Below are 16,718 nucleotides of genomic sequence, written 5' to 3'. Positions count from 1 at the left end.
ATTTCCATTTACCAACTTTTCAAGTTGTTAAGGGAGGTAACAAGGTCACCTCTTTATTCCCAGTCCTGTTCTTTAACTACCAGGCTACATTCCCACCCTGGGAGATGAGGGGATACTGCTGACTACCCATTTGTACATCCAATATAACATCAGTCTTGCAATCATTAAAGAAGCAAATGCATTTTTGCACAAGCATCTTGCATATGGATTTCATGTTAACACTGAAAACGATCTAAAACAGGTTTCTTCCACTGCAATTTCGCAATCCAAGAAATAGAATTTTTCAACAGAAATTCCTTCTACAATTTCATGGCAATGAAATTATATTGATCAGAAAAGAATCTAGAAGAAAGTTTAACAGAGTCATTATTGAACTTTTCATTATTAATAGTATTGTAGTAGCACCGACAAGTATAGCTAATGACACTTCTGTATCATTTTGCTCCCTTTTATCAATAACCCTGAACATATGTACTCTTGTTTCCACCATTCTCTCCTAACTTGGCACAGTGCTGGTTTCAGAGTTCAGGTGAAACTGTGCAAGTGCTTAAATAGCACACAAATGCACAAAATGCTGCAGTCTCCCCCATTCTTGAATAGAATGGCCAGGGCAGCTACCCCTGGATCTGATCCTTGAAAAGAAGCTATTCTCAGGCTGCAGTTGGCTAGAATAGACAGGTGTTGTCAGGGTATCTGGCTAGTCAGTCCAGGCAGGGACAAGTTCTTGAGTGGGGGCACCTGATCATCCAGTAGGGACACGTGAACTTGATCCCAGGCTAATTCAACTGCCCCAGTCCTCTGTAACTGGACTAGCTGCTGAGATAATCAGTCAACCCTTTTAAGCACATCTGTAGCCTCAGGCTGTAGGCATGCTTTGACAAAAGTCTCAGTCTGCTCTGGCAAGCCTTGTGTTCACTGCTCTCTACTGGCTCTTGACTTGGCTTCAGCTTCCCCTGACCTTGCTTTTGGATTGTCCCTGGAACTCGGCACCTGGTTCTCCGATCCTCTTGGTTTCTGATCTCGACTTGGACCCTGCACTAATGTCTGATCTTCCTCTCTGCCATCCTGGGACCTGGTCTCACATGCTCTGCTCTGCTGATCCAGACTCTGATCAGATGCCCCAGTCATCTGTATCCCTACCCAGCTGACTTTCTGGTTGCCTTTCAGTGCCTACCTGCAGGAAAGGCCATCTACATCCTGGCTGAACCCGCACAGCTATCACTTGTGGCAGCACTTTCACATGGATCCCACTGCAACCTGCTGTAAGGGGCCGGGTTGTAGGCGGTTTAGACCAGGGGTTATGCCACTGAGGAAAGGCAGGGGCCAGGACAGAGTTCAGGAGCCAAACTGCCAAATCCAGAGGGAAATGCACAACACAGGCCAGGGTACGGGTCTGGGAATTAGAATCCAAGTTACCAATTCCAAGGGATAATCCGCAGGTCAAAGTTCAAGAACAAAGCCACACAGGGTGAGAAAAACAAGACATGGATTCATGGGGGAATCCTAAACTGGAGTCTAGGAATAGGGCAAAAACCAGGGTCAGGAATCAGGAAAGCCGGAGAGAACGGACCAGGAGGTTTGCCAAAACAGACTGGGGTCAGAACAGCTGTCTGGCCTGGATGCTCCTGCCACAGGTGGGAATAAATGGGGAGACTGAGCTCCCACTAGCCAACTGGAGCTTGACAACCAGAGACTTGAGGGAGGTGTGGCTGCACTGGCGATTAATCCAGGTTGGCCCTGCTAAGGGCCCTGATACTTATGCACTTCATTTTGATAAGGATAGGTTCCTTTAAGATCCTTTAAGAGCAATGAGAGTCTTTAAAGAACAACATACATTATTGGTTTTATTTCCAAAAATAAATAAATAAATGTATTAATGATAATAAATTATTATTATTATACCCATTAAAGAGTTTCTTTCCTGCATCTCTGCACCACTCATATATAACCTGGACAGCTATTTCCATATTTGTTTCAGATAACATAGTAAACAATGAGTACACATTCCATGTAGTGAAACTGCTTTATACAGTCTCTCAAACTCTCTTTATGTTTGTGATTGTTTCAACTTCCCTGAACTTAAGCAGTTTTAAAATCCTTTTCCCCCTAGCTGTCATTCATGCAGATTTTCTTCTCTGCAATGAGTAAGCGTGTCAAAGGGGATTCAAAAGTGCCTGCAAACTACACAGTTGTCAGCATCTTGGCACGCAGGGAGAAGTGGGACAGGGCTAACAGGAATAACATCCACAGACGGAGGACTTCACATTTTTAAAACAGAGTAGACCTTCACCTGCCTGATGATTTAGAAATCAGTCGGTCCTCAGCAACCAGAATATCAGGTCAATTATCTTTACACTCTTCTCCCCTATATCTGCTAGAAGAGACTCTTTGCTTAATTGTTCTTTAAAAGAGGATTCTTCTGTAACGACTGATATATTGAAAAGAAAATTGGGGTTCTCTGCTTTTTCCCAGCTGTCAGTAGTCTTTTTATAGTCTCTAAATCACCTTACCATTTATATGTCATTGTTCTTACTCTTCTCCTCCATAAATATTATTATTCAAAATGGGCTCATGGCACCTTCTAACTGTTTGTCTAATCTGCTGCACTAAACACAGGCATGCTATGACACTGGCAGGCTTGTGCTGAACAATCAGTATTCCACTTATTAGACAGTAAGGAACAGATCTTTACAGTGTGTAGATCCCAGATTGGTCTCGACTTCATTCCAGTGCAACACGTACTCACCTGATTTAGCCTGACTGTATGTACTTAAGATGGTACTGCAGCTGAATTTAAAATTAATTAACTGGTCAAAAATAGGGACCACTATACTGCATTTTAAAATATACTATTACAAGGGGAAGGGAGGAAGGAAAAGGAAAATTGGCTGTAATATTTCACAGCCCTTTCTTATAATATAGCAGTACACTGCTTAATTACCATACAATCATTGTTTGTGCAGCTATGTTTTAGAGACTTTTCACACAGCTGTGTTTGCTAAGCTGGAAGTTAATAAAGAAAACTGGATACTTCAAAAGAAAATGTGTGTTCTCAAAAGACTAAGTTTTGGAGCATCTGTGGTTTTAAAGTCTCCTATTCTGTCATATCGATCTCAACCTAAAACAAACAAAAAAAAACTTCTACAAAAAAATTTTTATTAAACATTAAAGCAATTCTTCTGTAATATTTCTAGTTGCATATATTATAACCCATATGGTTAGGGCTGGACCTTTTTGCACACTATTATTTTAAATGTTAGCATAATATAGAAATTTAAAGCTGCAGTGCACCATTCTTTCTGTTGGTGGCTTAAAAAACCCTTATTCCTCCTTGTAAGGACAACTATCCTATTATTTGCTGTTTTTGTAAATATGCATCTACAACGAATTGCTTGACAATTTACATAATGTCATTAAGTATTCAAAACAGACTATTTAAAACTTTATATATAGTCTTTATTAGTTTATCTTTATTATTTTATAGCCTTATTATTCTTTATTATTATTAGTCTATATCTTTATTATTTTAATCTCTTCTTACATCAGGAGCTCAAAGCACAAATATATATATTTTTTGCCCATCCTTACTGTGGAAATCCATAAGCAGACTGTAGCTTTAAGTAACTACTTTGAAATCAGGGTAAGCATAATATGGTAATTTGGAATAATTCTTAATATACAGGACAAACAATGCATCTTTTCAGCTTTTTAGTCATCATAGAACAACCATTACTTGTCCAAATTTGAATTCCAAAACCACATACTAGAGCATAAAAAATAGACCTTTCAATTTGTTTTCAAAGAGAGAGAGAGAGAGAGAGAGAGAGAACACCACATACCCCTCTCACACACTTTTAGCATTATGTTGCATCTCACAAAACACAAATTATATGTCCTTTCATAGTATACAGGTTCTAGAATCAACATTGTACCAAAGCCACAAATTCAGCAGAAGTACTAATTCAATGATAAATGAACTAGTGATAGCTATTTCAGATGGCCTTCAGTCAAATCAGTGGTATGTCCAAGATATCCCCAAGGAACACACACCTGTGATAAACCTGACCTGCCACTGGATGTCATTGCTACTGCATAAATGCACTTGGAGGAGTATTAACTGTAAAGTTTCACTAAAAAGTTCAGAAAAAGAATATTGCAAAACATGGACTAAGTTCTGAAAATGTTAGGTAGGCATATTACACATGATTTGAGTTATTCTGGCATCTTGTCATCCTCACAGGTGCATTAAGAAGGATACTGCAGACATACTAAAGAACACAGAAGTAATAAAAATGCCTAAACAAAAAAGGTACACATTTAAAATAAAATGTATGATGGTAAGTGACATTCCTTTAAAATAAATATGCATCTTTTGTTGCACTAGATGACGGCTGTTTAAGCTCCAGCAGTCCTCTAATAGCAAGCATGCAGCAAGGTTTTACTACCACTAAGACATTATGAAATTCCAAACAGCTGGACAAGGAGTCTCGTTTGCTACATCTACCTCCTATAATTCATATGAGGAGCTGGGAAGCAATAATTACAGTCTGGTGATACAGATTGTCAGTATAGATGTTTTAAGGCAGGGAGGTTACTAACTACAGCACAGAATATTCAGAAAAAAACCTGTGTTTAGGACATGGTGTTTCAAGTGCCAATACATAAATAAATAAAGCAAGCAAGCAAGCATATGGCTTAATCCCCCAGGTTGAGTAAATTCATATTTCAGAAGCCACAGAAATATAGTTAAGGTCTTTTAGGAAACAGTCATATGCAGTACCCTAAACACAGGCACATCACTGCCCCCCAAAAAGGTTTGTATAGTTTGTGGAGGGAGGGTTTATCACTGAGTATCATTTTGTACAGATTGTTATGACTGTGTAAAAGAAGCCATAAAAATAGAGAAACTGAGGGAGCTAGTGGCAAGCAAACACCTTGTATATTCTGGAGAAATTGGGAGCAAAGCCTAGAGAAAAAGAGAGCTTTATGACATAAACTGATAGCTGAACGAGGTTTCAGACCATGAGCAATGTATCCATGTATCTTTTACTGTTTGCAGTGCTGCATTTAGGGAAATGGGGCTAAGTCAGGACTTGAAGTCAAAGGCTAAGTACAGACATTCAGGAGATTAAATTGGGTTCAAAATGGTGCCCCAATTTAAACTTAGCTCTTCCAAGTGCCAACCTTACACTTACAGACCTGGTCTCAGTGACCAGCAACCAATCTAAACCTGTGACTGAACAAAAGTCCCATGTACAAAAAGCTTTGAGATAAACCTGGGTCTATGAAGTACCAGACTCATTCGATTTAGAGCAAACTGGGGCACAGAACTTCTGTCCACTTCCAGCGAGCAGCCCCGGAGCTGGGAAAACACAGCCACAGGCCCCAGCCCCAGGGATCCTTTTTTCACAACCTGCTTCTCCTGTACTGGTCTATTTTTTGAAGGTTGCACCTGCTTCCCCCACCCCTCATGAGTCATGCCTGCTCTCTTACTGCACCCCATAGGTTGCACCTGCCCCCTGGCAGATCACTGATCATCTCCAGCATGTAAGACCACCAACCCCTGGCTAACCCCCCACCATTTTGACTTACCTGCTATTGGGCAGCCATTTAAAATCTATTTAACCGTTGCCTACCACTCTGAAATGTCTGTGCTTAGCCAAAGGGATGCACGGCTCTTTGAGTACATGTGATATCTTTTATTAGACCAACTGAGTAGTTGGAAAAACATTCTTAGCAGCTTTTGGGTGCAATCACCCTTCTTCAGGCATAGGGAGCCTCTGCTGTTCTGAGACTCCAAGGAATGAGAGAAGGTAAAAGTGTGGCAGGATGTCAGTGAGAATGTAAATAGGTATAAATTAGAAAAACAAAAAGGTAAAGGCGGGGGAGCAGGGGGAAAAGGCCAAAGGTGAGTAAAAGAGACACTAGACAAATGAACTGCATTCACCACCTGATTCTACTACTAATCTTCCCTTTCTAAACTAAAAAATAACGCAGCATCACACCAAGTTTTTGGCTAATAGTTTGTCAAAAGGAACAACAACATTTACAGGAATCAAAGAATGTTAGAACATGATTAGATGCAAAGAATGAAACACAGGGTCTCACTTTCTCTCTCTCTTACATTTACTAGTTTTGAGTTGTTTTGAAATAGTGATTGTCTGATTTTAAAGTGGAAGTGTAAGTTTAAATTTTCAAACATAAACAAGCCCTAAAAGACATAATTAACATACAGAAAAATACAATTTAAATCACATGCTTGGATGCCCACAGAATTAAGAAAAAGGGAACTGGCCAACAAAATGTAATTATCTCCTGTTAAAAAACCATGGCATTACCAAGCACAGACAGATTTTAACATTTTAAAATATATATTTGCCAATTAATAATTTAACAATGTGAATCTGCCTATATTGGGGCAAACTGAATTTGAAATACCCAATTAAAGTCTTCCCTCCAGTCTAGACATGGCCCCAATATTCTCCAGGTACTGCAACCTTACTGTTGTTGACCCCTATACCTGGATGGATGTTCAGAAAGTGAGACTTCAGGAATAAGGTACGTTCATAACTTGTTTACTAGCAAATGGTAATTACCTAAAGGTAAAACCTTAATACAGAAGTAGTCTTCACTATTTAGAAAGATCATAGTATTGTTGAAAATCAGGGCTGGAAGGGGTCTCAGGAGGTCACCTAGTCCAGTCAACGTGCCTCGAAGCAGATCCATCACTAAACCATTACAGACAAGCGCCTCATCTGAAAAATGTTCAAGGATGGGAGATTCCACAGACTCTCTAGGTAACCTGTTCCAGTGCTTGACCACCCTCAGAATTATAGGAGTTTTTCTTGAGATCCAACTTAAATTAAATTAATTTTGGACTATTTTTCCCCTTGTTGTAATTTAAGACCATTACTCCTTGTCTAGTTCCCTTCAACCAAAGAAAGTAGTCTATTACCACATCCTTGAGGTATTCCAAGACTTATGAAAACCATGGCTCAAATCTTCCACTCTCCCCTTTTTCTAGCATGTCATGTTTCCTAGACATCCAATTCATAATTGTTACTTTCCACTGGACTCTAAATTTGGCCACGTCTGTCTTGAAGTGCAGTGCATGAAATAGGACACCAGTATTCCAGGTGAAGCTCTACCAATGCTAAAGAATAGAAATTATTCCCCTTGACTGGCAAATGATGCTTCTGTAAATGCAAACCAGGTTTTTTTCTGTTTTTTTAAATGTGTAACCAGAACATACTATTAGCCTATAATCATGTCCTCTATATCCTTCAAGTCTTTTTTTTCCACATTGCTATTGCTTAGCCAGTCATTCCCCAGTCTGTATTTGTGCACAAAATTGTTCTGTCCTAAGGGCAGGACTTTTTTTTCCCCCTAACATGTGGTTCGATTAATTTTGGACTGTATTTGCCAATCTGTCCAGGACATTCTGAATGCTAATCTTATCTTCTAAAGGTTTGCAAATCCATCCAATTTGGTGTCATCTGTGGATTGCTAAACATACACTCCACTCCATTCTCTACATTCATTCTCTCATACATTCTTTAAATCTTCCAGGAATCCCAGCTCGCAGGGTGCATAGAGAAGGGGTTGGCCCCTTTTTTTTCCAGTGCCAAGGCTTTGTAACTGCATGGTTTCAAACCTGTTATTCACCTCAACAGATGAGAGCCAAGACATGACCAGCTCTCAGCTCTACTTTCCTGCACAAACCAGGTTCTCCTTGGTCTCCACTGGCTTCTCTATTTGGCCATCTTCCCTGTACACCAATTTAAAGGGGGCACCAGAATGGTATCCTTAGCGTCTGGAGAACTTGTGGCACAGAAGCTGAAGTAGCTCCTGTGTTCAATAATCAACTTCCTTGCACAGGGTACCAAAAGTCCTTATTATGTTTTTAGTCTAAGTGTTAGGTTAGGTAATCTGAATGAGTTTTACTAATTAAACCACCCATGAAAACAAGGCATTTCTGTAACAACTACAATGACCGCTACCACAGTAACACAAAAGAATAAATCAATAATTTATTATTTATTATCAATAAATAATAAATTAAGGGAGGGCCAACCTCCCTTAATCTCATGGGTAGAGGTGTATTGCTGATAGCATCCAATTTCCTTAGAAAAGCTCATTTATATTAGTTATCCATAAGCTAAAGCATACTTTTATTAATAGTGAATACAAGGCTGAAAAATTGCTAGTTCCTAGTTTTCACGTGAGCTTCTAAGTTAAAGTAAAGCTCAGGTTCTGTCAAACTTTCCTCAGCTTTCTAAGTTGCACAAAATGTAGGAACTGTTTACGCATTTACCTTGTGCTTGTTCTCATGACCAGTGATCCTGGTTTTCTCTGATTTAAAAAAAAAAATCCCCAGTTTTCACGTTAAAAAAAAAAGTAACTCAAAATATCCACGTTTGCATGACCTCATATATATAGTTTTTTTAACCTGAAAATTGTTTTGTTTGTTTGTTTGTTTTTTAATCAGAGAAAACCAGGATCCCTGGTCATGAGAATAAGCACAAGATAAGCTTAAGATAGATAGACAAACAGACAGACAGCTAGATAGACAGACAGACAGCTATAACCACATTTATATCTAGCTATATAGTGGTGTTTAAAATGTGGATTTGGGGTTATTTTTTAACCTGAAAATAGGGGACAATTTTTTTTTAAATCAGAGAATTTATTTTTTAATCAATGAATTTATTAAAGATCATCTTCATAAGTTTTGGTTGAAAACAACTTCAAACAAAAGTTTGAAATTATCAAAACATCCCCTTTTTGATGTTTCAGTGTTATGTCTTCAAACACTTTTAATGATAAAAAGCTACGTATAGGAGAAAATAAATGTGATACAAAAAGAAACAAAAGCACGCATATTAAAGTGACACCTCCAATGCAAATTTTCAGATCACAAAAATCCTTCCTCCCCGCGCCCCCCCCCCCCTTTGTCCTAACTGGACAGGAAGTGTTTTCCAAATGTTAAAAGCAGATACAAAAAAATCATTTTCTGTTCTACTGTAATTAAGAGATTGCAAATGATCTTCTTGACATAGTTAAGGAAACCAGAGACTGAAGGGATACTACGTGACTAATGTCTACATAAAAAAGTCTGAGATAAAAGGCATTCCCTTAAGTACTCACACTGCATTATGGTCTAGGATAACTAAAACAAAATGATGAGGTTGTTCTCTCAGCAATTTTACATCACTAACTCCACTAATTTCATGAAAATTACTGGCAGGCATGGTTCTCTGAGTAGATGTGATATCTTTTATTAGACCAATGGAGTAGTTGGAAAAAAGTTCTTAGCAAAAAAATCCCCCCAAAAACTGAGACTGGATACCTAACAGTGGACAAAATTCAAACCTCGATTGCTACATTGACTGCTTCAGAGAAAGAATGAACAATGAAATACTCAACAAACATGACGATATCAATCTCTTCCCTCTCAGAAAGAACAGCCATAGAATCTCTAAGATCTAACCACTAAATAGTAATAAAAGCAGCAGATAAAGGAGTAGCTATAATTATCCTTAACCAGGAACTACATAAAAGAAGCCAACAGACAACTCTCTGACACTACCTTCTATAAAAAAAAACTAGCGGAAAATCCTACTCCCCTTTTCTCCTCAAAACCACATCACATCATTCCCAAGGGAACTACATGAAAAACTTCAGGCCCTGATCCCTTTACTACCCAGTCCAGGGGCTTTTTACCAGCCCCCTAAAATCCAGAAACAAAGATACCTCGTCAGACCAATCATTTCAAACCATGGAACCATAACAGAAGAAATATCAGGTTTCATCGAATGCATCTCAAAACTGCTCATCCCCCAAAGACCGAGTTTCATCCAAGACACAACTGACTTCCTGCAAAAACTCAAAAACATGGACCACCTTCCCAGAAATACCCTCCTACCCATCATGGATGTCACTATCTTATACACGAACAACCCACAAAAGGATGGCATTCAAGTCTGCCTCACATATTTACAAGAACACACCTCAGGATATCATTAAGCTCATATACTTCATCCTTATAACACAGTAACTTCAATTTCAACCACCAACACTTCCTCCAGACTATGGGCACCAAAATAGCCCCACACTATGCCAAACTTTTTATGGCCCACCTAGAAGAAGACTTCCTTAATAACAGCACCATCAAAGCCAAGCTATACCTGAGATACACAGAGGATATCTTCATCATTTGGACTGAAACCCTGCAGTCTCTAATTTATTTTCATCAAAAATTCAACAATCATCACCCCTTCATCAGACTATTGCTTGAATACTCTAATACTGACATTTCTTTTTTGGACACCACGATCAACATCCAAGCTGGTAAAATTCAAACCACCATATATAAGAAACCCACAGACCAACATACCTATCTACACAGAACCAGCAATCACCCTAAACATCCCAAGAAATTAATTTAGTTCCAAGCTCTCTGATACCACTGGATTTGCAGCAAGGAAAATACCCATGATCACCATCTCAAATCTCAAAAGGGCCTCCAGCCAAGAAGGACACCCATCCAGAGAGACACACTTCTGAAAGAGCCAACTGGATAACACATGAAGATTTGCTGCAGTAGAAAAAGAAAATCCCCACCAATTGCATACCACTAGTTATAACATATCAACCTTCCCTGGAATTTACACATAAAATCCTCAAAAGATTGAAACCTATACTACAAGACAATGCCATTTTTAAAGAGATCTTTACAGAACCACCCATCCTAGCATTTATACAAGCACCAGACCTCACTAACCTCATCACCAGAAGTAAACTCCTTATGACCCAAACCACACCCAAGGGATCCAAGCCATGCCAGAACAAGAAATTCAAAACCTGCCAACACATCTCCACCACCCCCACTACAGCTACACTCCATAACAGAACCATCACCATTCTTGGATCTTACACCTGCTCTTCCAGAAATGTTATATAGATATAGATATCTCATCCAGTGCACCAAATGCCCCGATAGAAAATATTTTGGAAAAAACAAACAGTTGTGCACCAGAATGAACGTACACCGAAAATCTATCAAGACAAGAATACCCAGCTATCTGTGGGGCCCACTTCTCACAATACAGTCACTCCCTCTCCAATCTCTCAGTTCTAATCCTCAAAGGGAACTTACAAAACTCCTTTTGTAGACGATCCTCAGAACGTCATTTCATAAATCTACTTGATACATAATCACAGACTTAATATAGACATTGGATTTATGACACATTACATCCTGCCTGACATCTGATTCACCAGGTACCTGCCTAGCCTGAACTCTTACATTCATCTTTTCCCCCACCTTTTCTCCCCTCCCCTACTTTTCTGTCTGTTTGTCTTCCTGATTTCAAACTATTTCCTTTTTCACTGAGATTCTCTTTTTTGCTTTATATGAAAATGTCTATGGATCCTTGCCACTTTCTATTGTATTTAATATTCACAGTCACCTGTCTAGCTGAGTGAATAATCTTGAAAACCTTACAAGACAAATTATATTTCTTTAGATCCTGGCTTTCATACTGAAATCAACAGATCGTACTGATAATGAAACTGTTCCTTAATATTCATTGCAAGAACATTCATTTCTCTGGATTTTGAAATAAATTTAGCATTCTTTGCATTAAAAGTTTAAGTAGCTAAGATTTAATAGCTCTTTTCTAAAAAAAGAGAAAGATTTTGGCACAAGTACTGTATAGTAGAAAAGTTCATAAAACACAACAGTAAAGAGAGAAACCAGCTAGATAATACTGCAGTATCCCCAACCCCTGCCTTTTTTATAAGTCTTAAGCAATTAAATCATGATCTCAACAGTCCTTATATAAGTTTTCTTTAAATGCTAGCTCCATTCATTTACCAACATGGAAATAAATGTAACTACAATTAATCAAAGCCTGAAATAACTGTCATGGCATTATTCTAGTCCTGTGATTCTCAACCAAGGTGCCAGTCTTGTCCCTGCCTGGCCAATCCCCTAACCCCTCATTGCTCAGACCCTTCTACAGGGAGATAAGCGGTGTAATAACAAATTAGTTTGTGAAATTGAGTGCTGCCGATTCACATAAGTTTTGGAGGGATGCCTTGAATCCAAAAAGATTTAGAACTTCTGTCCTAGTCTAATCAAAGAATGTTTCCATTTAAGGAAACATTTAACCATTTCCTTGCAGTTCTGTATTTCAAACAGGGCAGAGGAGCATATTAGCATCTCTGCTAGAGAAGATTCTGCCCGTATCAAAACACTTCATTTACAGCCAAGCTTTTGGGTCTCCAAAAGCATGCCTTGAAAAATATATCTGAGAAGCACCATCTCTTCACACAAAGATTAGCAGAATTTCAGAGTGCATTTCACTGAATTAACACCCTCCCCAGCAATTAGCTAACTATTTTTTTCTTTACAGAGCAGTAAAGACAACTGCACCTCAAACATCAGACCATAGTTTCTATGGAATCCACATCCTTTGTCCTCCACTTGTGGCTTCAACAATAATCATTTGCAAGTTTTGAAAATTCATCCCAAGTACATACAAAATGTGCATCTCATGCTGTGGAGAGGCATATGAAAATTAACTTATTGTGGAAACTAAACCTACAACAATTTCTAAAAGACTCAAAGTACAATAAAACTATCAAGTACCAAATATTCTGCACCTCAAAGTAAATTTAAGAAATAATGGCTTGTCCTACTCAGTGTTCATTATTTTGTCTACACATTAATCCTAAGTGCTGACTTGACTTTTTCATATAAATTCCATAGTTTAGCATTTTTCTTCAAAAAATGGTTAGAGTGCTGGAACAGATTATATAGAGAAGTTGTGGAATATCCATCATTAGAAAAGTACAGGTTAGACAAATATTTGTCTTGAATAGTTCAGGCAGGAATAATCCTACCTTAAGTGGCAAAGGGATAAACGGGGGGAGGAGTAAGGGGGGTTAACTAGATGACCTCCTGTGTCCCTTCATCCCTATTTTTCCTCTGTTCCTCTTATTCTAAAAGGCATAGCTGTTCATGGATAACAACCACTGCCTTTTATTTAAGATTAAATGAAAATCAGGTAGCTGAAACAGCAGCAGGTTTTACCAAAAACACAGCCACATGACTCTTTGAAAAATAACGATTTTGCTGGATATAGCTTTGTGCAGGTTTACATCAGTGAAAGAGGTGAAAAAAGGCTAGACAGGATCAGCTGCAGGGAGAGAAAGAGCTGAGGACACAAACGGAATAAAGATTGGGAATACCATCCAAAAAAAGGTTGTGCGCCTATTTTAGACTGAAACCATGAACAAAAAGGCAGTTGTTATTCACCCTAATTATTTGATTCCTGCTGCTTTCAGAAACAGGACTTGATATAACTTGGGGCTTCAACAAATAACTGACTCCATTACTAATTTATCTTCCTACTGGGAATGACCCATACCTTCCCAGATTTGCCTGAGTTGAAAAAGAGGTAACATTCTCGTTTAATGAGTACCTAAAGAGCACATTATGCCTGTGTTTGGATATTGTTGAAATTAAAGTGGGTCACAGAAACCTACAACTTAGTTTATCAGAAGATGTTTTTAGAGAGCAGCCAGACGCCACCCAATCCAAAAGCAGTTTGATAAGCAGTAATAACAAAAAAACCTTTTATCATCATGGATTAACTGACTGCTTTAATTGGGCTGGTGTTGTTAAAAAAAAAAAAAAAAAGGCTATTATAAACAACAGGTAAGTTAAAAACAGCTTCACAGATGCTCTCTATACTGGCTGCTCAGAGAATATCAAATGAAATTCAAATCCTCAGTCACAGTCTGCCAGATGCTCCATTAAACTGGCTTAAGTTGCCTAACAGACTGCCTCTGAGATGGTGACCTCCCTGAACAGTTACAATCTCATCTATAAATACATGGACCTCTCAGTCAAGCCCATGAGAGCAGGACGAAGAGCCATGTTGGCAGCTGATCTGAGGCTATGGAACTCTGTTCCAAATGGGGTAGACAACCACAAATCACATGATTTTCACAAAAACAGTACAAAAACTTGCTTATAAAATTTGTTCCCTTTAACTGAGTCCCTCATGCAGCCAGTGCACTATAGTAGATTCTTTCAAAAGATAAGTGCATCAGGAATCACAAAAACAAACAAAACTCAAAAAACCTGCACACGTACCTGCATCAAATGTGAAGCTCTGTGCAACGTTAATGCTTTGTTTTGCAAACAGATCCCATGGGGATGATGGTATAAACGTGTAAACACATTATTAAACATACAACCATTAGCATTCCCTGAGGTTAATGCAGCTACATTCTAAGTAATACTGTATCTGGGTATGGACAAACATACTCTTAGAGCAGCTTCAAATGGGAAGACAATGTTACCCCTCAAGAGTGTGAAGCACATGTTAGGTTATAATGGTTACACGTGCATGTTCCCATAGCAATGTAAGTGAATTAAATTACTAACTTTCACCTAGATGAAAAAGTCAGAGTGTTTTTGCTACACATGCATTGCTACAGGCTCATGAACATGTAACAGCTGCAGCATAACGTGTGCTACGTGGTTCACAGCAGTAGCTCTACCTTTGCATTTTGAGGTCATTCTAAATATTCCCCTGCTGATTGTTCATACCTTGTTTCATTTACAGTAAAGCCTGACTAAGAAAACGCTATTAAATTGTTTTATACATACTTTGAATAATCAAAAAGTCTGCTGTCCCAAAGACGATGCATTCCTTTAGGTCCAGAATGAAAAAAACAGGAGTCTGTGCCATCAAATTTGTTCAAACCATCCTCCGAGTTCTTTGATGCATGACTGTGCACAACATCCAATAGTACAGTAATTCCCATTGAGTGGGCAACATCAATCAGTTCCTTCAGGTCATCGGGGGTCCCATAACGACTACAAGAATGACAATACAACATATTAGGACATATGTAAATATAATTTTAAAACAAGAGCTGAATATGGTACACATTGCAGCAAATTTTAAACTGTAGAATACCTAAAATCACACGAGATAACTGCTGTGCCTCCTACTCTACACAATGGAATAACAATTGTACAGTAAAGCGTAATAAAATATTAAATTAAAAGACAACCAGATGTAAGTTAATTACAAAATACTGGGAAAAATTAGTTATAAACTACCATTAAGGTATGCTAAAGTCTTTCAAAAAATGATTGGGCAAAACTTGGTTATTTTCATGACTCAGAAGGAAAAATAAAGGGTTACCTTGATAAAACTGATTTATCAAAGTGTTCAGTTTTTAATTCCTTACATTTTAGACCATCTAAAAGTAGTTCCTACATAGATGGAATTAAACAATACATAAACATGGAACTTGGTACGAGGTAAAAAAGTATAATACAGTTAAAAAAACCCCCAATAAATACTCTGTTTCCCGCATGTTGTAAGCTGATGTCATACACTGACTTGTTTTGCATCATAATACCATTTATTTCAAACTTTTCAGTAAGATCTATCTTACTATTACAACGTATAGTTTGTTCAACTAATTAAAGCAATTAAAGCTTCCTGATGGACTACATTTTATAGTGTCACTTGAAGATTCATCAAGAAGATAATCTTCAGGTTTCCTATTGCTTTCATGAACAATTCATCTTCATCCTTTGCCCATTTCCACAAACTGGTGGGCCTGAAATCTCTCTCAACACAATATGTTATGAGCATGTAATTAATTTATTTCCTAATAAACATACAGAGGCACTTCGTTACAGTACGGCACTTTTTTGAAAAGTAAAATGATTAGAAAATACTGTCATGAACAAATGCCCTAAAGATTTTTTTTTAACCACAAAAAAATGCACATGTTTTTCTCTGTCAATTATTGACCAACATAGGGACCATAGAAGCATTTTTTAAAAAAAGCACATAGCTAAAGCCCTATAAGAGGGAAAGAGCTTAGTCAATTAAAGTTACTCATGATCTTTTCATTAATCTTGCATATTATATTAAAACTATCGACAGAATAGCTGATAATTATACAAATCTAGTCACAGATTTATTAAGAGAAGAAATTCTGTTTAAAAAAAGAAAGAAAAGAAAAGAAAAGGATATTTGGGCAAGATACCAAAATACTTGCTGTACATTAGACGTATTTACCTAAATTTAAACACTGCTTCAATACCAACAAGGTGGGGGAGATAGGCATTTTAAGCATACCTTGATGCTGCAAAAAAACTTGTTATCTGGTAACCAAAACTGGCATAGTAGGCATGCTCCATAATAGCCATCAACTGAATGCAATTGTATCCTGTTTATAAAAGTAAAAGTAAAACAAAACAAACAAAAAACACATAAGAAATTATATTCCTACAAACTTGCATAATTCTTTGATAAAAGTACTTACCTCTCATACTATATCTATTTCTGAAGTACCTTTCTTTCTTAACTAATTCTAAATTTCTAATGTAAATTTAATAATTAACCAACTGTGCAGTCACTCTTAAAAAGTAGTCACCTTAACACTATATACTTGCGTGCCCTTCCTATCAAAAATGCGAAGGGCAATTTCTCAAGTGATCTACATATGACTAGATATATTGAATCCCTCGGTTTTTAACAAGCAATAAATGATATGCAAATATAATCTTAATTTGACTTCAGAATATTAACTATGCCAATCTGCATGTCCTGAACTTCAGTTGCACTTTTGATATTTACAGTGTGATCAGGAAAGCAAAACAAGAGTGACTGATT

General features: G+C 37.8%; 1 protein-coding gene across 2 annotated transcripts in view; it reads right to left on the bottom strand.

Moving 5' to 3' along the window:
- Positions 1 to 16,718, bottom strand: part of GBE1 (1,4-alpha-glucan branching enzyme 1) — a 313,525-nt gene that overhangs the window by 127,090 nt on the left and 169,717 nt on the right. For both annotated transcript variants that reach the window (XM_090059712.1, XM_090059722.1), the window contains exons 6-7: positions 16,182 to 16,272; positions 14,687 to 14,896 (exon numbers count right to left, since the gene is read on the bottom strand). In XM_090059712.1, the coding sequence (XP_089915838.1) occupies positions 14,687 to 14,896; positions 16,182 to 16,272 (301 nt within the window). The remainder of the gene's footprint in view (positions 1 to 14,686; positions 14,897 to 16,181; positions 16,273 to 16,718) is intronic.

Source organism: Crocodylus siamensis, chromosome 1, assembly GCF_052110815.1.
Source record: "Crocodylus siamensis isolate JL-2025a chromosome 1, ASM5211081v1, whole genome shotgun sequence".
Taxonomy (NCBI): Eukaryota; Metazoa; Chordata; order Crocodylia; family Crocodylidae; genus Crocodylus; species Crocodylus siamensis.
The sequence above is the reverse complement of the archived record's forward strand: the minus strand, read 5'-3'. Positions and strand labels throughout refer to the sequence as shown.